The 24,478-nt window shown below is 47.1% G+C and overlaps 1 protein-coding gene across 1 annotated transcript in view; it reads right to left on the bottom strand.

The window, feature by feature from the left end:
- Positions 1-7,676: 7,676 nt before the first annotated feature.
- The window catches only part of LOC149451659 (uncharacterized), a 285,430-nt gene continuing 268,628 nt past the window's right edge, over positions 7,677-24,478 (bottom strand). Inside the window, exon 13 of the mRNA XM_089690355.1 lies at positions 7,677-9,630. Within this exon, the coding sequence (XP_089546481.1) occupies positions 8,984-9,630 (647 nt within the window). The 3' untranslated portion in view covers positions 7,677-8,983. The remainder of the gene's footprint in view (positions 9,631-24,478) is intronic.

Genomic DNA, 24,478 nt, shown 5'->3' with positions numbered 1-24,478 from the left:
AACATTCTTTACAAGGATGCTCTGCTTGTCCCCTGATGGCGTTTTGCAGTTCAGAAATCCCTGACCTTTACCTTCCGCTGTAATACTTTTCCCATTTGCTAGGAAGACTTTATCTTTCACACTAAAATCAATTTCTGTGAAGAATGTCTCGTCGCTTGTCATGTGACTTGTTGCCCCTGAATCAATGTACCATCCACGTGAGGTACTATTCTGAGTCACTTTAAAAGTACCACTCCATGATGCACTTTCATTTTCTTTCATGACTGCTTTAGCTCTTTCTCTTGTGGGTAGCTCCCGCTTTCACTGCTCAGCTTTCCAGATTGAACAGTTCTTTTTCAGGTGACCGGCCTTTTTGCAGCGAAAACATACCCTGGTTTCTTTGCTTTGTCTTCTGCCTTCATGCACCTTCAGAGCTGCCTCTGGTCTCTCGTTCTCTTCACTATGCAAATTTTTCTTTCTCCTGCTGTATTCATCAATTAATTTTCCCTTAACATATTCTAGCGTCAGTTCAGTTTCCGGTCTAGTTTCTAGAGCATTTATAAGGGCACTGTATGATTCTGGAAGGCTGCACAGAAGTATTGACACAACATGGTTGCTTTTTAATTCTTCACCTATTGCACCCAGCTGGTCCACAATTTCTAGCATAGCATTTACATGTTCACCCGTTTCCTGCCCTTTTTCCAGCCTCATCTTATACAGTTTGCGTAGCAGATATAGTTTACTGTTCAGGTTTGCACGTTCATGCAGTCTTTGTAATGCAGTCCACATACCTTTAGCTGTGTGTTCTTTCCTTATATGAATGAGTTGATCGTCCTCCACTAACAGGCTTATGACTGCTTTTGCTTGTCTGTTTTTTCTGTCCCATTCTTCCTGGTTGTCATTGGGTCTGTGTGTATCTAGTACCGGCCACAAGTCATCTTTGGATAACAGCATTTCAAGCTTAAACTTCCATAGCTGGTAGTTGGTATTGTTGAGCTTTGCTATTGTAAACTTCATATCTGAAGCACTTGCCATCTTTCAGTGAATTGGTAGGATTGCAAATGCAGCACTTACTTGCTTGTAGTTTTCCTTTTTCCAGTGTCTGGAGCTGGGCCCATAACCTGTTGGTTATGTGTTATAGAAGACACTGGTAGTGATAGCAGAATTCAGACTTTACTTGTGTGGCTTAACCTCCCTGGCGGTATTCCCGAGTGTAGCTCGGGGTAGAATTTTAGTACCAAAAGCGGTAACCCCGAGCTACACTCGGGCTTACCATGCGGGAGTCCCTGCAGCACTTACCTTGTCCTTCGCTCCCACGATGTGTCCCCTGAAGCGTCCCCGGCCATCTCCTCTTCTGTGTTCCGGCATCCGGCTTCTGTGTTCCGGTCCCCGTGACATCGGGACGTACGAGCGGTGGCGGCGGCGGGAAATTTGAAAATTTTAAAAAATGTCATTTTTTTCAAAACACATTTTTCACAGTAAAACATTGCTGTTTCAACCCATTTCACATACATATTGTCCCTAATGCTTTGTCCTGTGCCCTGCCTACATTTTGTCTGTTCTTTCTGCCTGGAAACTTAGAAAAATCCATGGCGTCCAAAAAGTGTCCCTTTAGGTCAAAAGCGGGTTTAGATCAGCTAGAGAACAGCGATAGTAAATCAGAACCACTTGCAGAATTGAGTGATAATGATTTGTGGGGGAAATTCGTCATCAGACACTGAAAACGATTTTGCGACTTTGCTCAGCAATGTACGAACTTGGCGCTATATTTCACATTTCAGTGTTTTCGGTTTGATTATATTATTGAATTAAATGTATTATTATTATATTATTATTTTTTATGATTATTTATTAAATTATAATTTATGATTTCGTGTTTCAAATTTTATCATACCAGGGATGTTTACTAGACTCTTGTTCGGACAGATGTCAGTGAGTTATTCCTAAAAATTACAGCCTACAATAAAAAAAAATACATATTTCCATGCAAAATGATGGTACCGCTTTCAGCACCAAAAATCTGAAATAATCATACCGCCAGGGAGGTTAAGTTGCAAACATACAGAGCACATTTCTCAGCAGACATATTACAGACACATTACTTCCTGAAGAGATGATAGAGAAGAGGAACAAACAAGTTTTCAGATATACACAACTAGTAACCTTTAGTGTATAGTGCCATCTACTGGTCAAGTGATAATAACACACAATACTATATATAGTACATTATAGTACATGCTGTTGCATTCCCAACACCCGGCACCCCTCTACTCACGCCAACCACCACAACCCCCTCAATCTCATATCTGTCCCCCTCCTCCCCACATCCACCCCTCCCCTCTCGGTTGCACTCCTGAATGCCTGTTTGGTTTGCAACAAGCTCACCGCCATCCACGACCTCTTTGTCTCCCACTCCCTCAACCTCCTAGCGGTCACCGAAACCTGGATCCAAGCCACTGACTCCACCTCCCCTGCTGCCCTCTCCAACAGAGGCCTCGTTTGGACCCATTCACCCAGACCGAGCGGACGCAGAGGCGGAGGGTTTGGTATGCTCCTACCACCGCTGAGCACCTTCCAGGTCCTCCCTATCCCCCCTCCCTATCCTCCTCCTTCGAGGCCCACTGCATCCGGCTCTTCTCTCCCACCCCCCTAAGGATTGCGGTAATCTATCGGCCTCCTGTTCCGCATCCCTCTTCCTAGAGGACTTCGCCGCCTGGCTTCCCTTCTTCCTCTCCTCCGAGCTACCGACCATCATCCTAGGCGACTTCAATATCCCGATCAACGCCAACAGCCCGGCTACTTCCCAACTCCTCCTTCTAACCTCCTCCTTCGCGCTCACACAGCACACTCAGTCCTCCACCCACTCCAACGGAAACACCCTGGACCTCGTTTTCTCCCACCTCTGCACCCCCCATGACTTCACTAACACCCCCTTCCCCCTCTCTGACCACCACCTCCTCACATTCTCCATCTCCCCCTCCCTCAACTCCCCCCCAAAGCATCTAACCATCACCCGCAACCTCCGCAATCTGGACCCGACCCATCTCCACCCAGCAGCTGACCGTCTGTATGACAGTATCCTCCCTCTGTCATGCCCTGACCTGGCCACTACTGCATACAACGACTCACTGTCAGCTGCCCTTGACTCCCTGGCACCCCTAACCACACGTAGCATTAGACCCCGACCGCTTCAACCCTGGCAAAATGACCACACAAAATGCCTCAAACAACGCAGTCACGCCCTGGAGTGCTTATGGTGCAAAACCAGATCCCCTCCCGGGTTCTCCCTCTATAAAGCTGCCTACCTCGCCTACACCACCTCCCTCCATGCAGCCAAGCAAGCCTATTTCATAACCCTCATCAACACCCTCTCCACCTGTCCTCGTCGGCTCTTCTCCACTTTCAAATCCCTGTTCTCTCCCTGTGGTGGTTTATGTAAGAATTTATTCTACTTATGAAGGGTGGTGTCCTTTTCCCTTAAACAAAATATTACAGTGCCTCCAGCCGTTAAAATACGGCAATTATTTAATGAACCAATAATTTGGACACCTTAATAATTTGATCACCACTTATTAATATACCTTGAGTCCTTTTAGCCAGTATGATTTCGTACCATACACACAAAAATTGCCTTTATAATAAATAAATAGATAAATTTATTTATGTACAAAAATTATATATATATTAACACAAAACTCAAAAGACTGGTGATGAATGGATACTGGTACACACGATCAAAGATATACTATACCAATTCTATACACCAAACAATTTTTCTAGATAGTAATAAAGATTAAAATCAAATTTAGTGATAAGTGTTAATTTATAGTACTTCAGAGGTCATTTCTCCCAAAACGTGGCCATAGAAATGTGAGAAAATATTCCCTGATAAATCGTACTATAACCAATTAAAAATTAATTAATTATGCAATATCTATAATTTCAATATTACACCAAACAATTCTTAGCAGTAATAATATGGATCTCTCTATATATATATGAACACCCAATGCAATTACTATCACCCCAATGCAATTACTATCACCCCAATGCAATTACTATCACCCCAATGCAAGAGAGGAAATATAAAATACAATATTAATTCTTAACAATCTCACCACACCCAGAACCTGGATTATGACGCCTCCCCAGTGGATTTAGCTGGCAATTGAAATTCCTGCAGAAGAATGGCCGCAGGGAGCAAGTGAGTGCAATAGGGGGTAGTGTTTAAGAAAAAGTGTAGGATGGTAGAAGTTCAGAGATTTAGGAGTCTAGTAAAAGTTTTAGTAGCTTGAAAATATTGAGAAATAGTGTTAAAAGGTCTTTAAGTTTTTCAGATGGGATAGATTTCAGCCTCGTCAGATTTCTTCAGCTTTTCAGATCTCCTTCCGATTGTTGATTGGTTTTTCTTTAGCTTTCTTATTTTTCTTAGCATGAGTCTTTTAGTATATGTTTTTTTTTAGATGAGGTGCATGGCTTTTTTATACCATCCAAACCATTGTTTTAAAAGACCCTCCCAACAGGCTTTTTGATTGGCCGGTCGAGAAGTGTATGTACCTAAGATATCTCTCACCTGTCCACTGGGGGGCAGTCAGGGATCACAAAACAATTTGAGTATTAATGATGACTCACACCTTGGGTGGAAACCAAGGTGATTTTAGATATTAAATATACGTCTTATCCAAATATATTTGATTTTACCACTAATGTTTCGGATAGGAACCATAGAAAGATATATGTGCATTCAGTTTTTCATTTCCCTGAGATTCAAACTTGTGTGAAACATTTGCTTTCTGATGGAAACATACAACTGATACCAATTCACAAAATATCTTACTTTTCACCATTTCATACTTAATTTAGTGGTCTGCAATCCCCAACTCTGCTGAATAGATTTTTGTGTGTGGAACCCTTTATAACATCCCATTGAGATCCCCCACACTTTCCTTGGCTGGGAATATAGTTCATGGGAATATGACAGAGACCCTTATCCATTGTTGGGTGCTTAAAGTACATAGACTGGCCTGTAGTTAAACCTGAATTCAATAGCCTATTGTGACAGTCCATAAAGTTTCCTCTGGGAATCCACACTTTCAAGGTTTTATTTAATCTTCTCAGATCTACAAGTATCGTCTCACCATTGTCATTTTGGTCAGGTGTGATGACTCACTGTTTGGAAGTCCAACGGTGGTATTTTACTTTGTAATTAACTTTTTTCAGGTGAAATCTCCTCATTTTCAACAGACAATGGTAATTGTTGAGAAAACATACTTTGCCAGTCTTAGAGTCACCGACATCAGATCCCACTATTATCTTTCCTGGGACTTGTTTGACCACCTGTAGAGATTCAAATAGTATATTGTCTCTGGAACAAGTCTCTTCCACTCATTGTGTGTGTGATTTCACGAGAAGGTCATTTGAATTCTCACCAAGAAAGATTAACCCTTAACAGACGGCTGGGCTTGTTACTGTTGGATTGAAATCATATTTTTAATAAATATTCCCCCAAAAGTCACTACATCCCCCCCACCCCCACCCAGCACCTCACTCACCGCCCACGAGATTGCCAATCACTTCCAAAACAAGATTGACGCAATCCGTAAGGACATTGTCAACTCGCAATCCACCTCTCCACCCAGCCTTCTGCCCTCCTTCAACCGTCCCCTCCCCCGACCTCATAGCCGCACTACCCCCCCACTATACCTAATGCCCCACACATCATCACCTCGCCAACACTCCGCTCCTTCAGCTCAACTACCCCCTAGGAGGTCTCTAAGGTCTTCCCTGAAGCCCGCCTCACCACCTGCCCCCTAGACCAAATCCCCTCACAGCTCCTCCAGTCACCCCCCTCCATCATTCGCTCCCTCACCCACATCTTCAATCTCTCCCTCTCCACTGGCACCGTCCCCTCCCCTCTAAAGCATGCACACATCATCCCCATACTCAAAAAACCCTCCCTTGACCCCACCAACCTTAACAACCTTAGACCCATCTCCTTGTTGCCCTTCACTTCCAAGCTCCTTGAGCACCTGGCCTACAATTGCCAAAGCCAATGGCCACTATTCTATCCCCCTGCTCCTCGACCTCTCCGTGGCCTTCAACACTGTTGACCACCCTCTCCTCCTTGCCAAACTGCACTCCCTTGGCATCAAGGACGCTGCTCTCTCCTGGTTCGCCTCCTACCTTTCCCAACGCTCCTTCAGTGTCACCTACAACACTGCCACCTCCCCCTCTCTGTCGGGGTCCCCCAAGGCTCTGTCCTCGGGCCCCTCCTCTTCTCCATCTATACCTTCTCCCTTGGCAAACTTATTCACTCCCACGGCTTCAATTACCACCTCTATGCTGACAACACCCAAATTTACCTCTCCACCCCCCCACCTCACCCCCTCATTCTCTGCCCGCATTGCCCACCTCCTAAACAACATATCAGACTGGATGTCGCTCCACTTCCTCAAACTTAACCTATCCAAAACCAAGCTCCTGGTCTTCCCCCCACCCTGTGCCCCCCCCCATCCTCTCCATCACTACTAACAACGCCACCATCACTCCCACCCCACACGCCAAAGTCCTGGGTGTCACCCTGGACTCCCACCTCTCCTTCCTACCCCATATCCAACTGCTATCTAAATCTTGCAGGCTTCACCTCCGCAACATCTCCAAGATACGCACATTCCTCACCCCAGACACCACCAAACAACTCGTACACTCCCTCATCATCTCACGCCTGGACTACTGCAACTCCCTCCTCACTGGCCCACCCAAACGAATGCTATCCCCACTCCAGTCGATCCTAAACTCAGCGGCGAGACTCATCCACCTCACCAAGCGCTCCACATCTGCCTCCCCCATCTGCCAATCCCTTCATTGGCTCCCAATTGCCCAACGCATCAAATTCAAGCTGCTAACCCTGACCTACAAAGCCATTCACAACGCCGCCCCAAACTACATAACCGACCTGATACCCAGATACTACCCTACCCGTGCCCTCCGCTCCTCTCAGGACCTTTTGCTCTCTAGCTCCCTGGTCTCCTCCTCCCACGCCCGATTGCAGGACTTCTCCAGGACATCCCCCATCCTCTGGAACTCCCAACCCCAATCCATCAGACTGTCGCCTACCCTCCTCACCTTCAAGCGCACCCTGAAAACCCATCTCTTCAGGGAAGCCTACCCCACCCTCACCTAACACCTGACCACACCTAACAACTAACCTCCTCCACTCCTCCCGCCACTCCATCCCCCACAGCCATCTCCTCCTGTGCCACCTTCTCCTCCCTCCTAGATTGTAAGCTGGAAAGAGCAGGGCCCTCAAACCCCTCGTGTATTGTATTGTTACTGTCTTGTCTCATGTTCTGTCCCCCCCGCTACTGTACAGCGCTGAGCATACCCTTTGGTGCTATATAAATACTGTATAATAATAATAATAATCCTAACAGGAGTTCTGTCATTTTTCAGGATGTCAGTAAAAACATGTCCTCCGTCAGCAAATGTTCATGTTGTGTCAGGAATAAAAGTCCCGGAGGGTTGGGAACCCTGCAAGGGGGGCAGAGATATGTGACTGCCTAGTCCAGCCTTTCTCAGCCAGGGTTCCTCCAAAGGGTTCTAGGGCTTCCTTGTCACTTCATTGGGCTGTATATGGAAGTGTCACCGACCAGCCGTTTCTGGATACACAGCTTTGTCATCATTGCACACACACACCATTTTGTTTTCATTCAATACATTTTTATTACAATTTCACTTTTAACAAGATTACAAAAATAACCAGGAAATAGTAAAGGCAGAAATCCGATTGGTCAGGAAGATCTCTTGTCTGGAATGTGGGGGCGGAGTCATTATTATTGGTGTACAATACAATACACAACGTGTTCCATTATTATAACAAAGTATTGTAGAAAAGATCTCAACATAGAAAATGGGGGAAAGGAGGAAATAAAGGCGGATATGAAGGGGAATCTGTGTACGGGGAACACCTTAACAATCACCACCATTTTATTCTCCAGGGCCTCTGATGTCACAGAATAGATGTTTGGGGGTTTATCTCATCTTCAGGACCAAAATCTGCATTTTCCCATGTGTGCAAAATCATGCAGAAACAGCTCTGGCAGTGAGAGGGTTAATGTGGACTAGATGGGATCCCTCTGCTGGGGTGACATTAGAGCTCCCCCTAGCTGCAGCCTGGTAATAACATTGCCCTCTAAATATTGGACATAATAGTGGATTTTTCCTGAAATACAGCAATCACTAATGGCACAATACCACATTATGGCCACTAGATGGAGCCAAAGGAATCAGAGTGTGAAATAAAGTATGCCTAATATTCGTCATGGCCGGGCGAATGTCACTCACATTCCTTCTAACTTTTTTTTTTTTTACTAAACCTCTAAGTGTTTGTGAAAGCTTCCACCATAAATATACTCAGCCAATGAGAGGCGATGACTCCATATTTATTACAGGTACTTCTATAGCACTGTTCATTTATACATAAATTGTTCATTCCCATCAGTCCCCGCCCCCGAGGAGCGTACAATCTAAGGTCCCTAACTCACATTCATACATACACATACTAGGGGACAATATACCTACCAGCATGTCTTTGGCATGTGGGAAGAAACCAGAGTACCTGGAGGAGACCCATGCAGGCACAGGGAGAACATGCAAACTCCAGGCAGGTGGTGCCATGGTTGGGATTCAAACTAATGACCCGAGTACTGCCAGGCAGAAGGGCTAACCACTGAGCTGCTATCAATAGCCAACCCGGTCCCACACTTCATCCATGTCTTTGGGGACCTCTGATCTCCTTATCAACTGTTTCTTCCATGATGAAGATCAGCCATGGAGTATATCTGAGGTGTATATCAGGGTGTGCTTCTTCCCCACATGAGAGCTGGGATGTCCAGCAACATTCATCTAGAAGACATTTCCCGCACTCAAGGCACTAATACACCTCCAGGGTTGTGTGGGACCCCTGATGTGCAGGAAGACGGGACTTCAGTGAGGAACATTTCCCTCACTCAGGACAGGAAAGTGGCTTCTCCCCCGTGTGACATCTCTGATGTTTGTAAAGATTGGACTTCACTGAAAAACATTTCCCACACTCACAACAGGCATACGGCTTCTCCCCCGTGTGAGATCTCTGATGTGTGTAAAGATTGGATTTCTGTGAAAAACATTTCCCACACTCAGGACAAGCATATGGCTTCTCCCCCGTGTGAGATCTTTGATGTGCGTGAAGATTAGACTTCTCTGAAAAACATTTCCCACATTCAGGACAGGAAAATGGTTTCTCCCCCGTGTGCAATCTCTGATGAATACGAAGACTGGACTTATCAGAAAAACATTTCCCGCACTCAGAACAGGAAAGTGGCTTCTCCCCTGTGTGAGTTCTCTGATGACTGTAAACATGGAACCTCATTGAAAAACATTTCCCGCACTCAGGACAGGCATATGGCTTCTCCCCCGTGTGAGATCTATGATGTCTGTAAAGACTGGACTTGTCTGAAAAACATTTCCCACACTCTGCACAGGAATATGGCTTTTCCCCTGTGTGAGATCTCTGATGTCTGTAAAGATCAGACTTCTCTGAGAAACATTTTCTACACTTAGGACAGATATAAGGTCTTTTTCCTGTGTGAGATCTTTGATGCTTAACAAGATCTGATTTTGCTACAAAACTTTTCCCACACTCAGGACAAGAAAATGGCTTCTCCCCCTTGTGAGATCTCTGATGTCTGGAAAGATTGCACTTCTGTGAAAAACATTTCCCGCACTCAGGACAGGAATGTGGCTTCTCTCCTGTGTGAGATGTTTTATGCTCATTAAGACGACATTTAAAACGGAAACATTTCCCGCACTCAGGACAGCAATACGGCTTCTCCCCCCTGTGAGTTCTTTTATGCACATTAAGATGGGATTTATAACAGAAACATTTCCCGCACTCAGTACAGGAGAAGCTCTTCCCTATTGGAAGGCCGGCCTGGTCCCGCACAGTCTGAGGTTCCTCAGGATACGAGGAATCCGATGGTCCATCTACACTGGGTGGTGCCGGATGGACATTGGAGGGAGCCGGGTTTTCTCCTGGACTATACTGTGTGATGTCCTCATCTTCTACTTCACAGTCTGGAGACAAAGTGAGACAATCCTCGGAGGTTTTCCTCATCTCCCGGCCATGGACTAAAATACAAAGACAAAGAGGATTACTAGACAGGAGCTGATTGGTTCCCCCAAACCAGGACTCCGCCCACATCAGGCAGCTTGGTCTCTGAGGAGTTTACAATTCCACCCTCAAGGGAACTAGGAAATGGCTCCTCTGATCTCCTACCAGGTCATTTCTTTATTCATGGACCTTAGTCAGAGAGTGAGGAAACAACCAGAACTGTCTTTTATAGGAGGGACAGTGATGAGGGGATTATAGGACGAGGGTCCCCACCCCCTCTATCACTCATCGCCATCTTCCCAACACAAGAAGTACTGCACTTCCCTATTTACTCCATGATTTAGTCATGAAGAACAGCGGGGCTGAGCCCCACCAGAGGTCAGAGAGTGAGGATGGGGGGAGAACAACCAAGATGAAGACTGGACTGATCCTGAAGACCACCATCATTGGGGTATTGACTCCTCCCTCATTATCACTTTCTGTTTAAGGGTCCAAAGTTGGAGGATGTTATCACATTATTATCACCATGTAAAAGTCTGTGCTCCAATCACATCATCCGATATAAAATGTCCAGCTGGGAGGAAATGGGTGGAAAATAATTAAGGCCTAAAGTGAAGGAAATGTGTATTTGCTCCCCTGCTGATGTTGAATGTTCGCCCCTCACACAGAAATGATCGGTCTAACAATTGAATGTTCGGTGTAACACCGAGAGACAGAATACAACAAATTCAGCAGAAATGCGTCTAACAAATGATGACGGATCTGCATGTTCATGAGGGAAAGAAGGATTGGATCCCCTTCACAAAACATGACTTAGTACTTGGTGGCAAATCCCTTGTTGGCAATCACAGAGGTCAGACGTTTCCTGGAGTTGGCCCCCAGGTTCGCACACATCTCAGGAGGGATTTTGGCCCACTCCTCTTGGCAGATCCTCTCCAAGTCATTAAGGTTTGGTGTATGACGTTTGACAACTCGAACTTTCAGCTCCCTCCACAGATTTTCAATCGGATGAAGGTCTGGAGACTGGCTAGGCCACTCCAGGGCCTTAATGTGCTTCTTCTTGAGCCCCTCCTTTGTTGCCTTGGCCGTGTGTTTTGGGTCATTGTCATGCTGGAACACCCATCCACCACCCATTTTCAATGCCCTGGCTGAGGGAAGAAGGTTCTCACCCAAGATTAGACTGTACATTGCCCCATCCATCGTCCCTTTGATGCGGTGCAGTTGTCCTGTCCCAAAGCAGAATGTTTCCACCACCATGTTTCACAGTTGGGATGGTGTTCTTGGGGTCATAGGCAGCATTCCTCCTCCTCCAAACAATGAGTTGAGTTGATGCCAAAGAGCTGGATTTTGGTCTCCTCTGACCACAACACTTCCCACCAGTCCTCCTCTGCATCATTCAGATGTTCAGTGGCAGACTTCAGACGGGCCTGGACATGGGCTTTCTTGAGCAGAGGGACCTTGCGGGCACTGCAGGATTTCAGTCCTTGTCGGCGTAGTGTGTTACCAATTGTTTTCTTGGTGACTGTGGTCCCAGCTGCCTGGAGATCATTGACAAGATCCTCACGTGTAGTTCTGGGATGATTCCTCACTGTTCTCATGATCATTGACACCCCACGAGGTGAGATCTTGCATGGTGCACCAGACCTAGGGAGACTGACACTTGTTTTGTGTTTCTTCCATTTGTGAATGATTGCACCAACTGTTGTCACCTTCTCACCAAGCTGCTTGGCCATAGTTTGGTAGCCCAGTCCAGCCTTGTGTAGGTCTACAATCTTGTCCCTGACATCCTTGGACAGCTCTTTGGTCTTTGCCATGGTGGAGGGTTTGGAATCTGATGGTTTGATTGCTCCTGTGGACAGGTGTCTTTATACAGGTAACACAATGAGATTAGCAGCACTCCCTTTAAGAGACTGCTTCTAATCTCAGCTTATTAGCTGTATGAAAGACACCTGGGAGCCAGAAATCCTGCTGAATGATAGGGGATCAAATCCTTCTTTCCCTCATGAACATGCAGATCAGTCATCATTTGTTAGACGCATTTCTGCTGAATTTGTTGTTGTATTCTGTCTCTCAGTGTTACACCGAACATTCCATTGTTAGACCGATCATTTCTGTGTGAGGGGCAAACATTCCATTGTTAGACCGATCATTTCTGTGTGAGGGGCGAACATTCCATTGTTAGACCGATAATTTCTGTGTGAGGGGCGAACATTCCATTGTTAGACCGATCATTTCTGTGTGCGGGGCGAACATTCACCATCAGTCGGGGAGCAAATACACATTTCCTTCACTGTATGTAATGTACAACTTATCATACGGGATACAAAAGTTAGGACTAAACAGTATTCGTTTTCTTCTATATTCATCTGGTGATCTAGCCAGTAAATCTGTTTTATAAAACTCTGCAGCAGAATGTATCAGTTCCAGGGATGAGGCAGACCATTTACCACTGACAGGGGGCTTACAATGAGCAGCTTTTATTTATTCATGTAAAACTTTTATCCCAAAAGAAAAAAACTGTTTGATGAAACTGATTATGAAGTGTGAGCTGGAGTTTGGCTTCAATTAGTTACTGTTTTAAATCTGCTAATACATCTAACACTCCCCTCCCCCCAGACTGACCATGCTGCTGCCTCCACAGCGGGGGCGCTCTAATACAGAAGGTGTGTTACTGGCCAGATCACCAGGAGAAAACAGGGAAAAAAGCCAAAGAAAAGGAATGCAGCCGCCACCTCATCCTATGTCCAGTGATAGCAGTGACATCTACTGGCCACAGTGAGACATCACAAGACAACCTAAACTTAGGGAGAAACCAAGTGAAGAACTATACAATCAGCCTGAGCCAAGTACAGCCCAGCCACAAACTAAACCCACATAGTACCTCTATTCAGGACAAGGGGCCACACTAATAAATAGTGTAAGGATCACATCAAATTGGTGTTTAGTAATCAGAGATCACTTACAGGGGTTGTAACCCTCAGACATGGAATATGAACAAACATATCCCTCTATAGTGTGTACTTGTCTCACTCCAGAGCAATAAGAGCCACTTCTGTCTGCTATCTCCTTCCTCTGCGATCAGCATGAATCACTTCTGACAAGTCTTCCTGACACCAAGAGAAAAAATGTGAAAGGGGAGAAGCTCCAGCACACAGTCTGTGATTGACAGCCTCAGCTCTGTTCCTGTGTGCTGTGTGTACCTTCCCTCCAATCACCTTTAGAGCTCACCTCACTGAACTCTGCAGAATGTGACTTTATCTCTCTGTCTCTTTTTTTCTGACTTCTCAGACAAGCTGTATACATTCTGGGCTTTGAACAGTTGTAGAGAAGAGATTGCTGCAGATAAAAAGGTGCAACATATGTAGGATTTGTTTTATCTCTGTGTATCACCTGAGGCCAGTCACTGCACTGAGTATATGGAGGGATTACAACCACTTTAAATGTCTACTGTAGACAAGTTGCAGAGATCCCACACCGCTGCCTCCCATCTCCTGAGACTGCACTCAGTGACTTGGGTCTGAGACACTACAGACATATCCCTCCACCCGGCACAGCCAGCAGACCAGAGCAAGGAACCCTGGGAGAAATGTTCTGTCAGAGATCTTACTAGATCCGGGCATGGAGCAGAAGATCAATAGCACACACCCCAGGTGCCTAGGTCTAGTAACATCTATGATGAAAATGAACATTTTGCTGCCAGCTGAACCCCAGAACCTCCATAAATCCAGTCTAGATACATAAATTGTGTCTGCAGCACAGAGAAGGAAGATTATCCGAGAGAAATCCAGGAATACAGGACGGGGAACACAGCTCAGGAAAGTGACCAGGGGATTACAGGCTGATATCACCCAGTCCCCGCCCTACTCTGGACCAATCAGTGAACAGTATGGGTGGAGGAATGGATTTAGTGTTCATGACCCACCTGTGCTGATCTCTGTAGGAGTGTCCTCCTCTATAAATGTCCCCGTTATTCCATCCTCCTCCATAGACTGCTGATCATCCCTCACATACGCCTCTTCTTCTTCAACCTCAAATTCTCTCAGGTTTCCACTCTGAATATATAATAAAAATGCCATCAATGGTAACAATGCAGATAATGTACAGATCCTAATGATACTATCAGTGATTGTTCCTCATCTACCTGATGATGGTGAGGGATGGTGTGACCTTCCTGTGTGGAATCCCGGGAATACAGAGGACGGGGACATCTCTCTGGTGGGTTCCCATGACTGGATCCATCTGTAGGAAACACACACACTGACTGAATCCATTGTTTCTATGTGTTTATCAGATGATGGGGGATCTAGGTGGATCCTCCGTACTGCTCTCTCCTTTACAATAAAGTCTCCTCTTACCCGGTGATGTGAGGGGCGGCTGATTGTCCATCATGACGTCCTTGTAGAGATCCTTGTGTCCTTCTAAATACTCCCACTCCTCCATGGAGAAATAGACAGTGACACCCTGACACCTTATAGGAACCTGACACACACAATGATACAGTCACCATCCAGACACATCCCTTGTCTGTTACTGGAGAATGTCCCAGAATTGCCGGCACCGCTCACCTCTCCTGTCAGCAGCTCCATCATCTTCTTGGTGACTTCTAGAATCTTCTGCATGTTGTGTCTCTCAGGGTTTAGGGAGTCACATGGAGGCACTGTGATGGTCATATGATCACCTGACTTCAGAAGAGGAAATCTCTGTATTGAGGAACCAATAAGAATATCATGTTAGAATCCCAGAATCCTCCTCACCTCTCCGGTCAGGTCAGGTCTGTGTGATGTCATGTGACCTCCCAGAATCCTCCTCACCTCTCCGGTCAGGTCTGTGTGATGTCATGTGACCTCCCAGAATCCTCCTCACCTCTCCGGTCAGGTCTGTGTGTAGGAATCGTGCACACAGAGACTGACGCGGCCCTCCGTTTTGTTAATAATTTTCTATGTTATACCATTTCTAACTCCCAAAGCAGGCTACCCCCTCCATCTTGTAGATCTCTCATCCCCCTCCCGTGCTGTGGGGTGACATGTGGCCTGAGTGATGAGAAGGGTCACTGAACTTCAAAAGACCTTCCAAGGGGTTGTAAACACAGACTTACTTTTAAAAACTCACTTTACATATAAGTTGATATCTTCACTTAGAACATAACTACCTAAACATGGAGCCTATATTCAGAAGGCTCAGTTTGAGACCATTCTCCTGGTATGTGACACCCCTTAGCTGACCTACAGAGAAAAGCAGAAAAGTATATCTCTTGAACCATTTAAGTGCATATTTCATGTTTCATCTCTAACCATTCTGCAGATGTGGCTGAGTATTAATATACTAGTGACCAGGCCGGCAAATGTACCTAGGAAAAGTTATGAGCCAAAATATAAGCTAGGAGAGATTCTGCTTGTAACTTAGGTCTCCACCCAACACCCCTCCCCAAAAGGAGACCATTGGTTACTACTCCAAAGAGACACCCTGCTGGGATTTGCTAGAAAAAGGCTGTTATGCTTGGAGTGTGGATGAGAGAAGAGAAGATTCTCCTGCTTTTAACATCGAGACTAGCAGTAGAGCCAAGAAATTGGCTCATGAGACTTGAAACTGCATAACCCAAGGCTTTTTGGCTAGTACTCATCTACCTAAACTTCTGTTATCTCTTTGCGGTGTTATTGCTCTCTATATATTTATATATATATATTGGTTACATCTTTTTTCTGTAAATCTTTTTATTGCACCCTTTTGACCTTTTAGTAATAAATCTTACTTTCTGAAAGTGTTGAACTGTTTCTAAAGCTCTTTAATGCAACTTAAGAATTCCTGCCGCTGAAGAGCGCTACTGTGTGTGTTTAACCCTCTGTATAACCTGTCTGCAGTGACAGTGGTATACAGATGATTATTTCAACCACCCTAGTGTTATTGCTGATATTGCCGAGTTTCCTCTTTCTCTGTACAAAAAGGAGGTTGGGGCAATGTGAAGGGTTAATTGCGTAATTAACCTGACCCAGTAACTATCGTGCTCAGGCTGCCGGTACATAGATTTGTGGTCCAGTTAGCTGGAAAATCATTGTGCAGGGTGCAGCTGGGCGTGGCATTGTTACGCACCTGACATCGCGGTTTTAGATTGGCTAGTCCTTCGGTCACGAGTCTGGTGAGAGGGGCAGAGATTTGATATCGCAATCGTCACACTGTGTATTATTAATAGACATAAGAGTGCTGTCATGTGACCTCCCAGAATCCTCCTCACCTCTCCGGTCAGGTCTGTGTTTTATTAAAAAAGTTGAGAGTGATGTCATGTGACCTCCCAGAATCCTCCTCACCTCTCCGGTCAGGTCTGTGTTTTATTAATAGAGATGAGAGTGATGTCATGTGACCTCCCAGAATCCTCCTCACCTCTCCGGTCAGCAGGTAGATGATCTCCAGGGTGAGGTTTAGTATCTTCTCAGTCATGTGACTCCGGTCCTCCTCCATCCTCATTGGTGCCATCATGTGATCTATACAGGTCTCCTTGTAGACGGATAACTTTGGGAAATGAAAGTAAGAATGATTTGGATGGTATTGGTCACACAATAATAGGATGTGGATGTGAGGGGGGAATAGGAGGGTTGCTGGACATGGAAGAATTACTCCCCCCATGGGAACACATTTTGTTTGGACAGTTTAGTGTTTGATGCATATTTGAGGTCCCGGGACCCTCTTGTCCTGCCAGATCAGAAATCCCCTTTTCTCTGTTGGGTTTGTTTGGTCTCTGAACTGGTTTTGATGAGTATTAGATCTGCAGACAAGGAATGATAAATACAATCCTTCCTATGACTTGTTTGCTCTGAGGCAGTGCTGTGAGGTCAATGTCGGCTCATCATGAGGTCCAGGAAGGGGAACTTGATGACTTTTGGCCGGAGTTGCTGGAAAATCAGGATAATTGGCAGAACTCCGACTGCAAGGCTCCAATCTGTGGCAGCCTGCTGACTGACAGGAGTGATGTCACTGTCACTCTCTGCAGTAAAAGAAGAGCTTGGATGGGATAGCAGGAGGATGGTGCTGGTGGAGTAGAGAGCTGTGGGGGAGGAGCCTGTTCTCTTCCCTCCAATGACAGCCTAGTGTGGGTAGAAGGAGGACAGGAGGGGGACAGGTTTGGATACCAAGTATACTGTAATATCCAGGACATTGTACAGAGTGGTGGTGGGTTCCTGGGGCTCTGAATTCCAGCACCGGGCACTGCCAGAGCCTGTGTCATGGGAAGGTATTGGAGTGTCTCCTGAAGATGTTCAGCACTGACCCCTGACTACCTTTTAGTTGATAATGCACCAACAGACCTCCTCTAAGAACAAGTGCCCACCAAGTGGTGAAGGTCCGCCCTCCTTCATTCCACTTGGTATCTTGGAATATATTATTTGACCAGTGAGATGGTAAGAAGGTGAAGGTTGTCTTCCTTTCCTGGCAGGAGTTCTGTAAGGAGGTCTGGAAAGTAAGTGCAGGTAAGAGGACAATCAGAGACCAAGAGCCCCCCTCCCTACCTCAGTGTCCCCCTGAGCCTGACAAACGTCTCTTTCCTCAGAGCCCTGCTCCCTGCCAACCCTATCCTACCAGATTCCTTCAGCTACTCAAACCCCTAAAAGCCCTTGAACTCCACTACCCCCTCAGGGGCCCCAAAGTTCCTCATCCTCAGTAACCCCTGAGAGACCCCCTCAGCTCCTCTACTTTGCTCAGACCCCTCAGTATTTTCCTCCCTCTGACACCAATGATGGAACATATTCTTCATGGCAGGCTGGGGAATGTTTTCTTCCTCCTTCCCAGCAATGTAAGGGGCTCTATGCTCCATACTCCTGACCCCGGCACTCCATCATTGTGTTGGCTGCATAGTGTAATGATTGCCCATTGGCTGCCTGTGTAGTGTCATCATTGCCCTTTGTAGGCCATGTATGGTCAGGATGGTCCTTGTCTTGTCTATTTATTGTCAGTGCTGTTTGTTTAGAGCAGCGGTTCTCAACCTGGGGGTCGCGACCCCTTTGGGGGTCGAACGACCATTTCACAGGGGTCGCCTAAGACCATCGGAAAACACATATTTCCGATGGTCTTAGGAACCGAGACACCGCTCCTGTCTCAGGCGATCTGTGGGCGGGATGATATGCTGCCCCTGTCACATGGCCACACCTCCGGGATCACTCAACAGCTCCGCCTCCTCGCCGCTGATTGGCCACCGGAACTGTAGCTCAGGAGAGGCACACAGGCGGCCAATCACCGGCGAGGAGGTGGAGCTTGGAGAGGAGGAGCCGAGCGCCAGCGCGCGGAGATCAAAGAAGATCGAGGGATCTGCAGGAGCGAGTGAAGAGAGAGGCCAGAGAAGGAAGACAGCTGACAGGTAAGTGAGAGAGAGCGAGCCCAGGCTGGAGCAGGAGTCAGCAAGGTAAGTATCATTGGTGTCAGTGGGAGGGATAGTGCCCCATCATTTGTGTCACTAATACCAACGATGGGGCACTATTCCTCCCACTGACACCAACGATGGGGCACTATTCCTCCCCCCACTGACACCAACGATGGGGCACTATTCCTCCCCCCACTGACACCAAGAATGGGGCACTATTCCTCCCCCCACCGACACCAAGGATGGGGCACTATTCCCCCCCCCCACTGACCCCAATGATGGGCCACTATTCCCCCCCCTGACCCCAATGATGGGGCACTATTCCCCCTCCACCACACTGACATCAATGATGGGGCACTATTCCTCCCACCGACACCAATGATGGGGCACTATTCCTCCCACCGACACCAACGATGGGGCACTATTCCTCCCACCGACACCAACGATGGGGCACTATTCCTCCCACCGACACCAACGATGGGGCACTATTCCCCCCACCGACACCAATGATGGGGCACTATTCCTCCCACTGACACCAATGATGGGACACTATTCCTCCCACTGACACCAATGATGGGGCACTATTCCTCCCACTGACACCAATGATGGGGCACTATTCCTCCCACTGACACCAATGATGAGGCACTATTCCTCCCACTGACACCAATGATGGGGCACTATTCCTCCCACTGACACCAACGATGGGGCACTATTCCTTCCACTGACACCAATGATGGGGCACTATTCCTCCCACTGACACCAATGATGGGACACTATTCCTCCCACTAATGCCAATGATGGGGCACTATTCCTCCACTGATACCAATGATGGGGCACTATTCCTCCCACTGACACCAATGATGGGGCACTATTTCTCCCACTGACACCAATGATGGGACACTATTCCTCCCACTGACACCAATGATGGGACACTATTCCTCCCACTGACACCAATGATGGGACACTATTCCTCCCACTAATGCCAATGATGGGGCACTATTCCTCCCACTGACACCAATGATGGGGCACTATTCCTCCCACTGACACCAATGATGGGACACTATTCCTCCCACTGACACCAATGATGGGACACTATTCCTCCCACTAATGCCAATGATGGGACACTATTCCTCCCGCTGACACCAATGATGGGACACCATTCCTCCCACTAATGCCAATGATGGAGCACTATTCCTCCCTCTGACACCAATGATGGGGACACTATTCCTCCCACTAATGCCAATGATGGAGCACTATTCCTCCCGCTGACACCAATGATGGGGACACTATTCCTCCCACTGATACCAATGATGGGGCACTATTCCTCCCACTGACACCAATGATGGGGACACTATTCCTCCCACTGATACCAACGATGGGACACTATTCCTCCCACTGACACCAACGATGGGGCACTATTCCTCCCACTGATACCAACGATGGGACACTATTCCTGACACTGACATCAGTGATGGGGCACTATTCCTCCCACTGACACCAACGATGGGGCACTATTCCTCCCACTGATACCAATGATGGGGCACTATTCCTCCCACTGATACCAATGATGGGGCACTATTCCTCCCACTGACACCAATGATGGGGCACTATTCCTCCCACTGACACCAATGATGGGGCACTATTCCTCCCACTGACACCAATGATGGGGTGCTATTCCTCCCACTGACACCAATGATGGGGCACTATTCCTCCCACTGATACCAACGATGGGACACTATTCCTGACACTGACATCAGTGATGGGGCACTATTCCTCCCACTGATACCAATGATGGGGCACTATTCCTCCCACTGACACCAATGATGGGGCACTATTCCTCCCACTGACACCAATGATGGGGCGCTATTCCTCCCACTGACACCAATGATGGGGTGCTATTCCTCCCACTGACACCAATGATGGGGCACTATTCCTCCCACTGACACCAATGATGGGGCACTATTCCTCCCACTGACACCAATGATGGGGCACTATTCCTCCCACTGACACCAATGATGGGGCACTATTCCTCCCACTGACACCAATGATGGGGCACTATTCCTCCCACTGATACCAATGATGGGGCACTATTCCTCCCACTGACACCAACGATGGGGCACTATTCCTCCCACTGATACCAATGATGGGGCACTATTCCTCCCACTGACACCAACGATGGGGCACTATTCCCCCCACTGACACCAATGATGGGGCACTATTCCTCCCACTGACACCAATGATGGGGCACTATTCCTCCCACTGACACCAATGATGGGGCACTATTCCTCCCACTGATACCAACGATGGGACACTATTCCTCCCACTGCAAAATTACAGTTATGAAGTAGCAACGAAAATAATTTTATGGTTGGGGGTCACCACAACATGAGGAACTGTATTAAGGGGTCGCGGCATTAGAAAGGTTGAGAACCACTGGTTTAGAGGACCACATTACTAGAATTTATCTCCACAATGAGGAGAATGTTCCGGCCCCGGAAGTGGGGGAATGTTCTGCCCCTGAAGGGGTTCATCTGGGATCCCACACTATATATGTGTGTATCATCATCTGCTGGAGATAAAAGACGTTGTAGTGACTATGGAGGAAGAGGACGGACATGACTATGGAGGAAGAGGACGGACGTGACTATGGAGGAAGAGGACGGACGTGACTATGGTGGAAGAGGACGGACGTGACTATGGTGGAAGAGGACGGACGTGACTATGGTGGAAGAGGACGGACGTGACTATGGAGGAAGAGGACGGACGTGACTATGGAGGAAGAGGACGGACGTGACTATGGAGGAAGAGGACGGACGTGACTATGGAGGAAGAGGACGGACGTGACTATGGAGGAAGAGGACGGACGTGACTATGGAGGAAGAGGACGGACGTGACTATGGAGGAAGAGGACGGACGTGACTATGGAGGAAGAGGACGGACATGATGGGGGGTTACTGGGTGTAAATATAAAATAACATCTTATTACCTCCTCTGCTGCTACTTCGACCACTGTCTCCTCGCTGCTTCCTATGGTATGGAACTTCCTGTCTTTTTGCAGATTACTTCCTGTCTGTACCTGACATCACTTCCTGTCTGTACCTGACATCACTTCCTGTCTGTGTTCTATAATAACTTCTTTTCTGGATAGAAGTGAGATCACCACCTTGTGGAGTTCAGAGGAACTGCAGCCCCAAGAAATATTAAAATATTCGTTCCTTTGGTTTCCATGAAAGATCAAAAATAACTAAAAAAAACTGAGAAAAAAAAAACTAGCTCTTATGCAACCAACTATTTATTTTCTAATATTTATATTGAAATTTTTCAAGTTACAGAAAATGTAACAGACAAGTGTCATGTTATAAGGTATGAAATCTCCCCAACAAACAGGCGGATGAATAAACAACAGACATCCCGCAGGGAAGCAGGAAATGTGTGCAATAATGACTGGAGACGTCACATAGAACATTCCCAGCATTAAGTCCACCTTGTACAGGGGAAGCAATAATAGGAGACATATGGATCACACAGAGCATTCATCATACACACCACACATAGTGCACAACACATACAACATGGAACTACACTAGCACCAGAACATGGGAAAATAAAAGAGACAGCAGAAAGGAAGAAAAGAGGGTAACAGTAATGAGAGGAGAGAAGAGAGAAGAAGAGAGAAGAGGAGGAGAAGAGGATAGAAGAGGAGGAGAGGGGAGGGGAGGAGGAGGAGAGGAGAGGAAGAGGAGAAAGAGAAGGGAGGAGGAGGAGAGGAGAGGAGAGGAGGAGAGGGGAGGAGGAGGAGAGGACAGGAGGAGAGGGGAGGAGGAGGAGAGGAGAGGAGGAGGAGAAAGGGAAGGGAGGAGGAGGAGAGGGGAGGAGAAGAGGAGAGAAGGAGAGGAGAGGGGAGGAGAGAAGAGAAAAGAGGAGAAGGGAGAGGGGAGGGGAGAGGGGAGGGCAGGGCAGGTGAGAAGAGAGAGAGATGGAGAGGAGAAGAGAGGAGGAGGAGAGGAGAGAAGAGAAGGGGGAGGGGAAAGGGGAGGAGAGTAGAGGGGAGGAGGAGGAGAGGAGAAGAAAGGAGAGGGGAGTAGAGGGGAGGGCAGGGGAGAGGGTAGAGGAGGAGAGAGGAGAGCGCAGGGGAGTGGAGAGGGTAGAGGAGAGGGGAGGGGAGGGAAGAGGAGATGGCAGAGGAAAGGAGAGGGGAGGGGAGTGCAGGGGAGAGGAGAGGGGAGGGGAGGGCAGGGGAGAGGGTAGAGGAGGAGAGAGGAGAGTGCAGGGGAGTGGAGAGGGTAGAGGAGGGGGGAGGGGAAAGGGGAGGGGAGAGGGGAGGGAAGAGGAGATGGCAGAGGAAAGGAGAGGAGAGGGGAGGGGATTGCAGGGGAGAGGAGAGGGGAGGGGAGAGAGGAGGGAAGAGGAGAGAAGAGGGAAGGAGAGAAAAGGAGGGAAGGAGAAGAGAGCCAAATCAGGAAGTACTAGGGCACGGAGATGTATGGACTCCACGGATCCCACGTTTTATCACACATGTTGGTATTATGATGTAAAACACAGGTGAGTCTGTCGTTAATCAGGATCCAATCTCATTTGTTGTGAACATATTGAAGCGGAATAATTGATCTCTTCTAATATTCAGCAATAGTGATTCTCGCTGCTAACAGCATAGAAGTAAGACACTTAACCCCTCGCCTACCGGGCAGTTCTATCCCCTTCCTGACCAGGACAATTTTCAGCTTTCAGCGTTGTAGAACTTTGAATGACAATTGCGCAGTCATGCAACACTGTACCCATGTGAAACATACCATTTGTTTTTCACACAAATAGAGTTTTCTTTTGATGGTATTTACTCACTGCTGGGTGTTTTATTTTTTGAGCTATAAACAAAAAAAAGCAAAAATTTTGAAAAAAAAAGGGGTTTTTTTGTTTCTATTATAAAATTTTGCAAACAGTTAATTTTTCTCCTTCACTGATGTGCGCTGATGAGACTGCACTGATAGGCAGCACTGATAGGCAGCACTGATGGGCACTGATGTGCAGCAATGATAGGCAGCACTGATGGGCACTGATGTGCAGCAATGATAGGCAGCACTGATGGGCACTGATGAGGTGGCACAGATAGGCAGAACTTATAGGCGGCACTGATGCTGATGCACTGATATGCAACAATGTTGGGCACTGATAGAAAGCACTCATAGGCACTGAGAGGTGGCACTGATGGATGGCACTGACTTACGGCACTGCTGGGTGGCACTGCTGGGCGGCAATGGTGGGCACCTCTGGGCACTTGTGGGCGGAACTGCAGGGCACAGGTGACTGGCACTGCTTGGCACTGATCATCAGTGCCCTGATGATCGGTGCTGATCCCTCCTCTGACAATTGCTGGTTATCAGCAGTACTTTCCTCATGCTGTGACAGTGTGAGGAAAGTGCAGCCGATAACTGGCAACTACATTTCCTGGTGATCTGCTGTGTCATTGGACACAGCTGATCATGTGGTAATAGGCCGCTGTGATTGGCCTTTTACCACATCACATGATCAGCTGTGTCCGTAGGACACAGCGATCATGGAGATCACAGAGTGCATGCCTCCGGGGGTACGCGGGAGGGCGTGTTCTGGGAGGACGTCATATGACACTCCCAGAACTAGCCGGCCACAGTGAAGCCATCATTTGGCTATATGCAGTTGGCAAGTGGTTAAGGGTCTTCTTTTGGTACTGTAAGTGGAAATTTATGGAAGAGGGCCGTTTCCGGGGCCCTACCAACATTAACCCCCATCACCCTGTACATAAGGTTAAACATGTGGGTCCAAAATCTAGTAACTATCAGACATTATACAAAAATCTTATTTGTGCCAGTCAATGTTTAAAATCCAAAATTATAGTCCACATAAATGAATCCTCTGTGTCCAACTTCAACCTCCCCATAAATCCAGATAAGATGTGTACCTCAAAAAAAATGGAAAAACTAAAAATAGTGTATTACCTTCAATATCATCTGGTATAACTTTACCAACAATAA

Source organism: Staurois parvus, unplaced genomic scaffold, assembly GCF_062004578.1.
Source record: "Staurois parvus isolate SC_StPar_1 unplaced genomic scaffold, SC_StPar_1.0 ptg000526l, whole genome shotgun sequence".
Classification (NCBI taxonomy): domain Eukaryota; kingdom Metazoa; phylum Chordata; class Amphibia; order Anura; family Ranidae; genus Staurois; species Staurois parvus.
The sequence above is the reverse complement of the archived record's forward strand: the minus strand, read 5'-3'. Positions and strand labels throughout refer to the sequence as shown.